Source organism: Nerophis ophidion, unplaced genomic scaffold, assembly GCF_033978795.1.
Source record: "Nerophis ophidion isolate RoL-2023_Sa unplaced genomic scaffold, RoL_Noph_v1.0 HiC_scaffold_159, whole genome shotgun sequence".
In the NCBI taxonomy this organism is placed as follows: domain Eukaryota; kingdom Metazoa; phylum Chordata; class Actinopteri; order Syngnathiformes; family Syngnathidae; genus Nerophis; species Nerophis ophidion.
Window position 1 is genome coordinate 61,607 of NW_026907081.1, and position 14,814 is coordinate 76,420.

Consider the following 14,814-nt stretch of genomic DNA (forward strand, 5'->3'; position numbering starts at 1 on the left):
AACTACACATGTATTTAATATTCATACACTAAACCTGTATTTAATATTCATACACTAAACATGTATTTATTATTAATACATAAACATGTATTTAAGTTTAAAAAACAAAACATGTATTTAATATTAATACACTGAACATGTATTTAAAAATCATATACTAAACGCATATGTAATTATATACTAATCATATATTTAATATTCATACAGTAAACATGTATTTATTATCCACTAAATAAGGCACACTTGGAAATAATGAATTCTTTTATGTGTGCAGTTGCGGCAAAACTCCACAGGAGGGCGCATCTTCCCTCTTAATAAGTCCGGTCCTCTCTGTCTCTCTCTCTCTCTTTTTCCTTTTTTTTTTTGGTTTCTTTTATTTTTTTTTTACACATTTTTGGTTTCTCATACACTTATATTTATACACTAAACATGTATTTAATATTAATACACTAAACATGTATTTAATATTTATACACTAAACATGTATTTAATATTAATACAAAAACATGTATTTAATTTTAATAAACTAAACATATATTTAATATTTATACACTAAACATGTATTTAACATTTATACACTAAACATGTATTTAATATTAATACAAAAACATGTATTTAATTTTAATAAACTAAACATGTATTTAATATTAATACAAACACATGTATTTAATTTTAATAAACTAAACATATATTTAATATTAATACACTAAACATGTATTTAATATTCATACACTAAACATGTATTTAATATTTATACAAAAAACATGTATTTAATATTTTTACACTAAACGTGTATTTAATATTCATACACTAAAAGTGTACTTAATATTTATACACTAAACATGTATTTAATATTAATACAAAAAATATGTATTTAATTTTAATAAACTAAATATATATTTAATATTAATACACTAAACATGTATTTAATATTCATACACTAAACATGTATTTAATATTCATACACTAAACATGTATTTAATATTCATACAAAAACATGTATTTAATTTTAATAAACTAAACATATATTTAATAATAATACACTAAACATGTATTTAATATTTATACACTAAACATGTATTTAATATTCATACACTAAACGTGTATTTAATATTAATACACTAAACATGTATTTAATATTAATACACTAAACATGTATTTAATATTCATACACTTAACATGTAGTTATTATTTATACAATTAACATGTATTTAATATTTATACACTAAACATGTATTTAACATTTATACAATAAACATGTATTTAATATTAATACACTAAACATGTATTTAATATTAATACACTAAACATGTATTTAATATTCATACACTAAACATGTATTTGATATTCATACACTAAACATGTATTTAATATTTATACACTAAACATGTATTTAACATTTATACACTAAACATGTATTTAATATTAATACACTAAATATCTATTTAATATTTATACACTAAACATGTATTTAATATTTATACACTAAACATGTATTTAATATTTATACACTAAACATGTATTTAATATTAATACACTAAATATGTATTTATTATTTATCCACTAAACATGTATTTAATATTATAAACTAAACATGTATTTAATATTCATACACTAAACATGTATTTAATATTAACACACTAAACATGTATTTAACATTAATACAAAAACATGTATTTAATTTTAATAAACTAAACATATATTTAATATTAATACACTAAACATGTATTTAATATTTATACAGTAAACAAGTATTTAATATTAATACAAAAACATGTATTTAATATTCATACACTAAACATGTATTTAATATTAATACACTAAACATGTATTTAATATTTATACACTAAACATGTATTTAATATGAATACAAAAACATGTATTTAATTTAAATAAACTTAATATATATTTAATATTAATACACTAAACATGTATTTAATATTCATAAACTAAACATGTATTTAACATTCATACACTAAACATGTATTTAATATTCATAAACTAAACATGTATTTAACATTTATACACTAAACATGTATTTAATATTAATACACTAAACCTGTATTTAATATTTATACACTAAACATGTATTTAATATTTATACACTAAACATGTATTTAATATTAATACACTAAATATGTATTTATTATTCATCCACCAAACATGTATTCAATATTCATAAACTAAACATGTATTTAATATTCATACACTAAACATGTATTTAATATTCATACACTAAACATGTATTTAATATTCATACACTAAACATGTATTTAATATTAACACACTAAACATGTATTTAATATTAATACAAAAACATGTATTTAATTTTAATAAACTAAACATATATTTAATATTAATACACTAAACATGTATTTAATATTTATACAGTAAACAAGTATTTAATATTAATACAAAAACATGTATTTAATATTCATACACTAAACATGTATTTAATATTAATACACTAAACATGTATTTAATATTTATACACTAAACATGTATTTAATATGAATACAAAAACATGTATTTAATTTAAATAAACTTAATATATATTTAATATTAATACACTAAACATGTATTTAATATTCATAAACTAAACATGTATTTAACATTCATACACTAAACATGTATTTAATATTCATAAACTAAACATGTATTTAACATTTATACACTAAACATGTATTTAATATTAATACACTAAACCTGTATTTAATATTTATACACTAAACATGTATTTAATATTTATACACTAAACATGTATTTAATATTCATACACTAAACATGTATTTAATATTTATACACTAAACCAGTATTTAATATTAATACACTAAACATGTATTTAATATTTATACAAAAACATGTATTTAATTTTAATAAACTAAACATGTATTTAATGTTAATACACTAAACATGTATTTAATATTAATACACTAAACATGTATTTAATATTAACACACTAAACATGTATTTAATATTAATAAACTAAACATATATTTAATATTAATACACTAAACATGTATTTAATATTAATACACTAAACATGTATTTAATATTAATACAAAAACATGTATTTAATTCTTAATAAACTAAACATATATTTAATATTAATACACGAAACATGTATTTAATATTTTTACACTAAACATGTATTTAATATTCATACATTAAACATGTATTTAATATTCATACACTAAACATGTATTTAATAGTTATACACTAAACATGTATTTAATATTCATACACTAAACATGTATTTGATATTTATACACTAAACATGTATTTAATATTCATACACTAAACATTGATTTAATATTAATACACTAAACATGTATTTAATATTCATAAACTAAACATGTATTTAACATTTATACACTAAACATGTATTTAATATGAATACAAAAACATGTATTTAATTTAAATAAACTTAATATATATTTAATATTAATACACTAAACATGTATTTAATATTCATAAACTAAACATGTATTTAACATTCATACACTAAACATGTATTTAATATTCATACACTTAACATGTAGTTATTATTTATACAATTAACATGTATTTAATATTTATACACTAAACATGTATTTAACATTTATACAATAAACATGTATTTAATATTAATACACTTAACATGTATTTAATATTAATACACTAAACATGTATTTAATATTCATACACTAAACATGTATTTGATATTCATACACTAAACATGTATTTAATATTTATACACTAAACATGTATTTAACATTTATACACTAAACATGTATTTAATATTAATACACTAAATATCTATTTAATATTTATACACTAAACATGTATTTAATATTTATACACTAAACATGTATTTAATATTTATACACTAAACATGTATTTAATATTAATACACTAAATATGTATTTATTATTTATCCACTAAACATGTATTTAATATTCATAAACTAAACATGTATTTAATATTCATACACTAAACATGTATTTAATATTCATACACTAAACATGTATTTAATATTTATACACTAAACATGTATTTAATATGAATACAAAAACATGTATTTAATTTAAATAAACTTAATATATATTTAATATTAATACACTAAACATGTATTTAATATTCATAAACTAAACATGTATTTAACATTCATACACTAAACATGTATTTAATATTCATACACTTAACATGTAGTTATTATTTATACAATTAACATGTATTTAATATTTATACACTAAACATGTATTTAACATTTATACAATAAACATGTATTTAATATTAATACACTAAACATGTATTTAATATTAATACACTAAACATGTATTTAATATTCATACACTAAACATGTATTTGATATTCATACACTAAACATGTATTTAACATTTATACACTCAACATGTATTTAACATTAATACACTAAATATCTATTTAATATTTATACACTAAACATGTATTTAATATTTATACACTAAACATGTATTTAATATTTATACACTAAACATGTATTTAATATTAATACACTAAATATGTATTTATTATTTATCCACTAAACATGTATTTAATATTCATAAACTAAACATGTATTTAATATTCATACACTAAACATGTATTTAATATTCATACACTAAACATGTATTTAATATTTATACACTAAACCAGTATTTAATATTAATACACTAAACATGTATTTAATATTCATAAACTAAACATGTATTTAATATTCATACACTAAACATGTATTTAATATTCATACACTAAACATGTATTTAATATTTATACACTAAACCAGTATTTAATATTAATACACTAAACATGTATTTAATATTTATACAAAAACATGTATTTAATGTTAATAAACTAAACATGTATTTAATGTTAATACACTAAACATGTATTTAATATTAACACACTAAACATGTATTTAATATTAATACAAAAACATGTATTTAATTTTAATAAACTAAACATATATTTAATATTAATACACTAAACATGTATTTAATATTTATACAGTAAACAAGTATTTAATATTAATACAAAAACATGTATTTAATATTCATACACTAAACATGTATTTAATATTAATACACTAAACATGTATTTAATATTAATACACTAAACATGTATTTAATATTCATAAACTAAACATGTATTTAACATTCATACACTAAACATGTATTTAATATTCATAAACTAAACATGTATTTAACATTTATACACTAAACATGTATTTAATATTAATACACTAAACCTGTATTTAATATTTATACACTAAACATGTATTTAATATTTATACACTAAACATGTATTTAATATTAATACACTAAATATGTATTTATTATTTATCCACTAAACATGTATTCAATATTCATAAACTAAACATGTATTTAATATTCATACACTAAACATGTATTTAATATTCATACACTAAACATGTATTTAATATTTATACACTAAACCAGTATTTAATATTAATACACTAAACATGTATTTAATATTTATACAAAAACATGTATTTAATTTTAATAAACTAAACATGTATTTAATGTTAATACACTAAACATGTATTTAATATTAATACACTAAACATGTATTTAATATTAACACACTAAACATGTATTTAATATTAATACAAAAACATGTATTTAATTTTAATAAACTAAACATATATTTAATATTAATACACTAAACATGTATTTAATATTAATACACTAAACATGTATTTAATATTAATACAAAAACATGTATTTAATTCTTAATAAACTAAACATATATTTAATATTAATACACGAAACATGTATTTAATATTTTTACACTAAACATGTATTTAATATTCATACATTAAACATGTATTTAATATTCATACACTAAACATGTATTTAATAGTTATACACTAAACATGTATTTAATATTCATACACTAAACATGTATTTGATATTTATACACTAAACATGTATTTAATATTCATACACTAAACATTGATTTAATATTTATACACTAAACATGTATTTAATATTTATACACTAAACATGTATTTAATATTCATACACTAAACATGTATTTAATATTAATACACTGAACATGTATTTAATAATCATATACTAAACGTATATGTAATTATACACCGAAACGTTGCATGGTTTTGTCATAGTTTTGTAAATAGTGCTTTATTTTTCAATGTCTCTCTTTATTTTTGCCTTTTAGCTGCTCATATACACATTTATTTACGGTAGCCTTTTTTTTTATTGGATATATCGTCTTGAGTTTTTGCGGATGCAGCTGCTATTGTCAGCTCAAACAACAAAGAGCAGACACGCGGACGGTCGCCATTAATGCTAACCATTAGCCCGCATCAAGATGGGCATGGCTTTGATGCTGGGCCACGCACACTGGGCATGGCTTTGATGCTGGGCCACGCACGCTGGGCATGGCTTTGATGCTGGGCCACGCACACTGGGCATGGCTTTGATGCTGGGCCACGCACACTGGGCATGGCTTTGATGCTGGGCCACGCACACTGGGCATGGCTTTGATGCTGGGCCACGCACGCTGGGCATGGCTTTGATGCTGGGCCACGCACGCTGGGCATGGCTTTGATGCTGGGCCACGCACGCTGGGCATGGCTTTGATGCTGGGCCACGCACGCTGGGCATGGCTTTGATGCTGGGCCACGCACGCTGGGCATGGCTTTGATGCTGGGCCACGCACGCTGGGCATGGCTTTGATGCTGGGCCACGCACGCTGGGCATGGCTTTGATGCTGGGCCACGCACGCTGGGCATGGCTTTGATGCTGGGCCACGCACGCTGGGCATGGCTTTGATGCTGGGCCACGCACGCTGGGCATGGCTTTGATGCTGGGCCACGCACGCTGGGCATGGCTTTGATGCTGGGCCACGCACGCTGGGCATGGCTTTGATGCAGGGCCACGCACGCTGGGCATGGCTTTGATGCTGGGCCACGCACGCTGGGCATGGCTTTGATGCTGGGCCACGCACACTGGGCATGGCTTTGATGCTGGGCCACGCACACTGGGCATGGCTTTGATGCTGGGCCACGCACACTGGGCATGGCTTTGATGCTGGGCCACGCACACTGGGCATGGCTTTGATGCTGGGCCACGCACACTGGGCATGGCTTTGATGCTGGGCCACGCACACTGGGCATGGCTTTGATGCTGGGCCACGCACACTGGGCCACGCACACTGGGCCACGCACACTGGGCCACGCACACTGGGCCACGCACACTGGGCCACGCACACTGGGCCACAAAAGATGGGCATGGCTTTGATGCTGGGCCACACAAAAGCGACCATATAGGCTATTGAATACAAAACTGAGGTAGCCCCCGAGACAATCATTTCAGCCTCAAAATTAGATGTATGCAAAATATCAATTATGATACATCATCAAAAAATATTACTAAACATCATTGGCCACCAACTATTATGAGAATGGTAAACACACGGACTAACATGATCAGGCCTGCACACAACAATATGATCAGATTAACATGATCAGGCCTGCACACAACAATATGATCAGATTAATATGATCAGGCCTGCACACAACAATATGATCAGATTAATATGATCAGGCCTGCACACAACAATATGATCAGATTAACATGATCAGGCCTGCACACAACAATATGATCAGATTAATATGATCAGGCCTGCACACAACAATATGATCAGATTAATATGATCAGGCCTGCACACAACAATATGATCAGACTAACATGATCAGGCCTGCACACAACAATGCCAACACTCGGACTAACATGATCAGGCCAACACACAACAATGCCGGCACACGGACTAACATGATCAGGCCAACACACAACAATGCCGGCACACGGACTAACATGATCAGGCCTGCACACAACAATATGATCAGATTAATATGATCAGGCCTGCACACAACAATATGATCAGATTAATATGATCAGGCCTGCACACAACAATATGATCAGATTAATATGATCAGGCCTGCACACAACAATATGATCAGATTAATATGATCAGGCCTGCACACAACAATATGATCAGATTAATATGATCAGGCCTGCACACAACAATATGATCAGATTAATATGATCAGGCCTGCACACAACAATATGATCAGATTAATATGATCAGGCCTGCACACAACAATATGATCAGATTAATATGATCAGGCCTGCACACAACAATATGATCAGATTAATATGATCAGGCCTGCACACAACAATATGATCAGATTAATATGATCAGGCCTGCACACAACAATATGATCAGATTAATATGATCAGGCCTGCACACAACAATATGATCAGATTAATATGATCAGGCCTGCACACAACAATATGATCAGATTAATATGATCAGGCCTGCACACAACAATATGATCAGATTAATATGATCAGGCCTGCACACAACAATATGATCAGACTAACATGATCAGGCCTGCACACAACAATATGATCAGATTAATATGATCAGGCCAACACACAACAATGCCGGCACGCAGGCCCAGATCTCAGTGAATGCAAAACATTGGGCTGACACAACAATTGGCATATTGAGGAATCATTACACAAATTCCTTAAAAATTGAGATGGACGAGCTGACTCCTTTAATTGACTCAAATTGGAGTTCACTTTTTTTGTCGCCTTTAACTGGGCCAAGAAAAAATTGGGCTCAAAATTGACTGGTAACACCCTACAAAAAGTGGAGACCCAAATCACTTGGCTGGTGTCACCTGACCCCCACATGGCCGCAACAACTGGAGACCAGGAAGGTGGAGGATGAGCAGCACCATCAGGACCGGCCAATGACGTCACACCGGCGACTCCCCCAGCTCCATCCCCAAAACCTCGGGCCCAGGCGGAGATCCATGGAGAGTTCCCTCCTACTACTTGCACGGCACCGGCTGTCCGCACAACTCCACAACGGTCCAGCATACATGTCCAGGCTAGCTACTCCGCTCCTGTGACGCAAGATGGCAGTAGAATGCGAGAATGCAGAAGTCCTGTGATTGACTGGAGACCATGGACCAGCGGACCCCAGGCCCCCCAGGTACGAAACAGGACTCATTGTGAACCCCCTCCCACCTGCAGGCGACTTGGGACGGAGAGGTCGAGACGTACGAGTGCTGAACGCACCCGGCCTCCTGACTACAGCTGGTTCATGCCCGCTCTCGAAGCAACAAGAGAGTCCAGCACCGCCCCCCCAGAGGTGCTGATACAGTGGCTCCGATGGTGGACTGGCCTACCTCACAAGGGGAGCCCTCATTTGGTATAACATGTCTGATTTGCCTCTTTCGGGGTCCTCTGGGTAGGGCGTGGCATCGCATTGGCGGATTGTGATTGACTGTGCAACCCCCCCCCCCCTCTCTCTCTTGCTCTCTCTCTCTCTCTCTCTCGCTCTTTTTAACCAGACCCTCTTAACCTAACTGCACGTAAGTGCAAAGCCAAACCCAGTTATCAACAGCACCGGGAAACGCCGTCAGTTTCGCTGGGCCCGAGCTCACCTAAGATGGACTGATGCAAAGTGGAAAAGTGTTCGGTGGTCTGACGAGTCCACAATTCAAATTATATTTGGAAACTGTGGACGTGGTGTCATCCGGACCAAAGCGGAAGCGAACCATCCTGACTATTATTGACACAAAGTGTAAAAGCCAGCATGTGTGATGGTATGGGGGTGTATTAGTACCCGAGGCATGGGTAACTTACACATCTGTGAAGGCACCATTAATACTGAATGGTCCATACAGGTTTTGGAGCAACTATGTTGTCATCCAAGCAGTGTTATCATGGACGCCCCTGCTTATTTCAGCAAGACAATGCCAAGCCAAGTCTTACAACAGCGTGGCTTCGTAGTAAAAGACTGCGGGTACTTTCCTGGCCCACCTGCAGTCCAGACCTGTCTCCCATGGAAAATGTGTGGCACATTATGAAGCGTAAAATACGACAGCGGAGACCCCGGACTGTTGAAGGACTGAAGCTCTACATAAAACAAGAATGGGAAAGAATTCCACTTTCAAAACTTCAAGAATTAGTTTCCTCAGTTCCCAAACGTTTATAGAGTGTTGTTAAAAGAAAAGGTGATGTAACACAGTGGTGAACATGCCCTTTCCCAACTACTTTGGCACGTGTTGCAGCCATTAACTATGATTTGCAAAAAAATATAAAGTTTATCAGTTTGAACATCAAATATGTTGTCTTTGTAGTGCATTCAACTGAATATGGCTCGAAAAGGATTTGCAAATCATTGTATTCTGTTTATATTTACATCTAACACAATTTCCCAACTCATATGGAAACGGGGTTTGTAATATCGGAAATTATTGGCTTCAAAATCATTGTTTTTTTGATTTTGAAAAAGTAACATTTTTGACTTTTTAAAACGCCGCTGTGTACACGGGCGTAGGGAGAAGTACAGAGCGCTAATAAACCTTAAAGGCACTGCCACTGTGTGGCGGCCCAATAACATATTATCTACAACTTTCCACACACAAGTGAATGCAAAGCATACTTGGTCAACAGCCATACAGGTCACACTGAGTGTGGCCGTATAAACAACTTTAACACTGTTACAAATATGCGCCACACTGTGAACCCACACCAAACAACATTTTGGGAGAACATCCACACCGTAACACAACATAAACACAACAGAACAAATATCCAGAACCCGTTGAAGCACTAACTCTTCCGGGAGCCACAATACACGCCCTCGCTACCCCCTACAACCCACCTCAACCTCCTCATTCACTCTCAGGGAGAGCATGTCCCAAATTCCAAACTGCTGTTTTGAGGCATGTTAAAATAAAATAAAAAATGCATTTTGTGACTTCAATAACAAATATGGCAGTGCCATGTTGGCATTTTTTTCCCAATACTTGAGTTGATTTATTTTGAAAAACCTTGTTACATTGTTTCATGCATCAAACAGGGCATCACAACAACATTAGGCATAATGTGTTCATTCCACCACTGCATACATCGGTTGATATCGGTATCGGTAATTAAGAGTTGGACAATATCGGAATATCGGCAAAAAAGCCATTATCAGACATCTCTATCCTTGGATGTATTTTAGAGCAAAGGACATTAAAACACATCGGGTGATTCAAACCTGAACTATTTTCTAAATAAAAGGGAATTAATACGTACCTTCATTTGAAAATTAAGCATGTCCCATCTTTACAAAATAAAACAAATGTATGAAAATGTTTACGTTTAAGTCCACACAAGATATATTTTCATCATGAGCTGAGGTTGTACAAACAGGAAATATCTGATATTGTGTATAAATATGTTTTATTTCTCTCTTTTTTTTTTTTTTAATGGGAAATCTCCTCATGGGGATGTTTAGAACGGAAAAAAGCATTTTAGGCCCACTCTGATTTTGTAGCAGCACTCAAGAATGTTTTCATACGTCGCCAGTTGGGAGTCAGGAGCAGCTTCTTCCTCCTTCTAGAAGGCCTCACTGCTTCACCACCTCAACCACTTCCACCAGCAACCTCTGCACTTTTACAAGCTTGGGCAGCTTTAGAAGCTTCAGCAGGTTGAGCAACTTCAGCGGTTTCATCAGCTTCCAAAGATGCAGCCGTTTTAGCAGCTTCAGCAATTTTTGCAACTTCAGCGGTTTCAGCAACTTCTACAGATGCAGCTGTTTTAGCAACTTCAGCAATTTTAGCAACTTCAGCAATTTTAGCAGCTTCGGCAGTTATAGAAGCTTCAGCAGTTTCAGCAACTTCTACAGATGCAGCCTTTTTAGCAGCTACAGCAATTTTTGCAACTTCAGCGGTTTCAGCAACTCCTACAGATGCAGCTGTTTTAGTAGCTTCAGCAATTTTAGCAACTTCAGCGGTTTCAGCAACTCCTACAAATGCAGCTGTTTTAGTAGCTTCAGCAATTTTAGCAACTTCAGCGGTTTCGGCAACTCCTACAGATGCAGCTGTTTTAGTAGCTTCAGCAATTTTAGCAACTTCAGCGGTTTCAGCAACTCCTACAGATGCAGCTGTTTTAGTAGCTTCAGCAATTTTAGCAACTTCAGCGGTTTCGGCAGTTTTAGAAGCTTCAGCGGTTTCAGCAACTTCAACAGGTGTAGCCGTTTTAGCAGCTTCAGCAATTTTTGCAACTTCAGCGGTTTCAGCAACTTTTACAGATGCAGCCTTTTTAGCAGCTTCAGCAATTTTAGCAACTTCAGCAATTTTAGCAACTTCAGCAGTTTTGGAAGTTTTAGCAACTTCAGTAGTTTCAGCAGCTTCTCCAGATGCAGCCGTTTTAGCAGCTTCAGCCTTTTTAAGAGCCTCAGCTTCTTCTATACTTAGAGCGGATTCAGCAGTTTTGGCCGTTTCAGCTATTTGAGAAGCTTGTGCTGATTTAGCAGCTTTGACATCTTGTGCAGTTTTAGCGCCTTGAGCCGATTCACCGATTGCGGCAGTTTCAAACAACTTAGAAGATTCAGCAACTTCCGCTGATTCAGCAACTTCAGCAACTTTAAAAACCCCAGCAGATTTTGCCGATTCAGCAGGTTCAGCGGCTTTGGAATCTCCAGCATCTTTAGCTGATTCAGCACTTTTAGCAGTTTCACCAACTTCTTGACCTTGAGCTGAGTCAGCAGTTTTAACTGATTCAGCCGTTTCGGCAGATTTAGCAGTTTCAGCAATTTTAGCTGATTTATCAGTTTCAGCAGATTGATCAGTTTCAGAAATTTTAGCAGTTTCAGCAGATTTAGCTGATTTAGTAGTTTCAGCAGATTTAGCAGTTTCAACAATTTTAGCAGTTTCAGCAGATTTAGCAGTTTCCGCAACTTTAGCTGATTTAGTAGTTTCAGCAGATTTAGCAGTTTCAACAATTTTAGCAGTTTCAGCAGATTTAGCAGTTTCCGCAACTTTAGCTGATTTAGTAGTTTCAGCAGATTTAGCAGTTTCCGCAACTTTAGCTGATTTAGTAGTTTCAGCAGATTTAGCAGTTTCAACAATTTTAGCAGTTTCAGCAGATTTAGCAGTTTCCGCAACTTTAGCTGATTTAGTAGTTTCAGCAGATTTAGCAGTTTCAACAATTTTAGCAGTTTCAGCAGATTTAGCAGTTTCCGCAACTTTAGCTGATTTAGTAGTTTCAGCAGATTTAGCAGTTTCAACAATTTTAGCAGTTTCAGCAGATTCAGCAGTTTCAGCAATTCTAGCTGATTCAGCAGTTTCAGCAATTTTAGCTGATTCAGCAGTTTCAGCAATTCTAGCCGATTCAGCAGTTTCAGCAATTTTAGCTGATTCAGCAGTTTCAGCAATTCTAGCTGATTCAGCAGTTTCAGCATGAGTGTGGATGAGACAGGTGGTCATTTCAGTGCGAACTTGAGGTGTGGGACTCTTCAAGGCATTTACCTCCACCAGGTTTTGGGACTTAGGAGCGGCCTGGTCTAAGGTCTGGCTGTGTTGAGCGTGGAGTCGTGCGTCTTTGTGCGTCTCCTGTCTTCCATCCTCATCTTTTGGGTTGGAGCCAACATCCGCTGTGGACATTTCCACCGCTGGCCGTGTCGGACTGGGACTGGAAGCGTGGGTGTCCTCCTGTGAGGTCATGTGATCTCCGTCACCGGGCGCCTTGGGGGCCACGTCCCCGTCTTGGTGTTTGGGGATGTCGGATGAAACGGTAGGCCGCCCCTCGCTGGTGCGCGTGGAAATGAAGTCTCGGTCAGGACTTTGTGGTGCAGAGAGGGAGAGTGAGGCCAGGCTGGAGCGGCTGGAATGTCCAAGCAGGTCTGGGGTGTCCTTGCACAAGTTGTACCTCTGCAGGCTGGCTGCTTCTGACACCACTGCAAGACAAATGTACTTTCACTCTGGGACTGCCTCTGACACCACTGCAAGACAAATGTACTTTCACTCTGGGACTGCCTCTGACACCACTGCAAGACAAATGTACTTTCACTCTGGGACTGCCTCTGACACCACTGCAAGACAAATGTACTTTCACTCTGGGGCTGCCTCTGACACCACTGCAAGACAAATGTACTTTCACTCTGGGACTGCCTCTGACACCACTGCAAGACAAATGTACTTTCACTCTGGGACTGCCTCTGACACCACTGCAAGACAAATGTACTTTCACTCTGGGACTGCTTCTGACACCACTGCAAGACAAATGTACTTTCACTCTGGGACTGCCTCTGACACCACTGCAAGACAAATGTACTTTCACTCTGGGACTGCCTCTGACACCACTGCAAGACAAATGTACTTTCACTCTGGGACTGCCTCTGACACCACTGCAAGACAAATGTACTTTCACTCTGGGACTGCCTCTGACACCACTGCAAGACAAATGTACTTTCACTCTGGGACTGCCTCTGACACCACTGCAAGACAAATGTACTTTCACTCTGGGACTGCTTCTGACACCACTGCAAGACAAATGTACTTTCACTCTGGGGCTGCCTCTGACACCACTGCAAGACAAATGTACTTTCACTCTGGGACTGCCTCTGACACCACTGCAAGACAAATGTACTTTCACTCTGGGACTGCTTCTGACACCACTGCAAGACAAATGTACTTTCACTCTGGGACTGCTTCTGACACCACTGCAAGACAAATGTACTTTCACTCTGGGGCTGCCTCTGACACCACTGCAAGACAAATGTACTTTCACTCTGGGACTGCCTCTGACACCACTGCAAGACAAATGTACTTTCACTCTGGGACTGCCTCTGACACCACTGCAAGACAAATGTACTTTCACTCTGGGACTGCCTCTGACACCACTGCAAGACAAATGTACTTTCACTCTGGGACTGCCTCTGACACCACTGCAAGACAAATGTACTTTCACTCTG

General features: G+C 34.2%; 1 protein-coding gene across 3 annotated transcripts in view; it reads right to left on the minus strand.

Annotated features, from left to right (window-relative positions):
• Window positions 1-10,864: 10,864 nt before the first annotated feature.
• LOC133547703 (protein Niban 1-like) overlaps window positions 10,865-14,814 on the minus strand; it is a 62,190-nt gene continuing 58,240 nt past the window's right edge. For all 3 annotated transcript variants that reach the window (XM_061893261.1, XM_061893262.1, XM_061893263.1), the window contains exon 14: window positions 10,865-13,797. In XM_061893261.1, coding sequence (XP_061749245.1) covers window positions 11,483-13,797 — 2,315 coding nt within the window. In that variant the 3' untranslated portion in view covers window positions 10,865-11,482. The remainder of the gene's footprint in view (window positions 13,798-14,814) is intronic.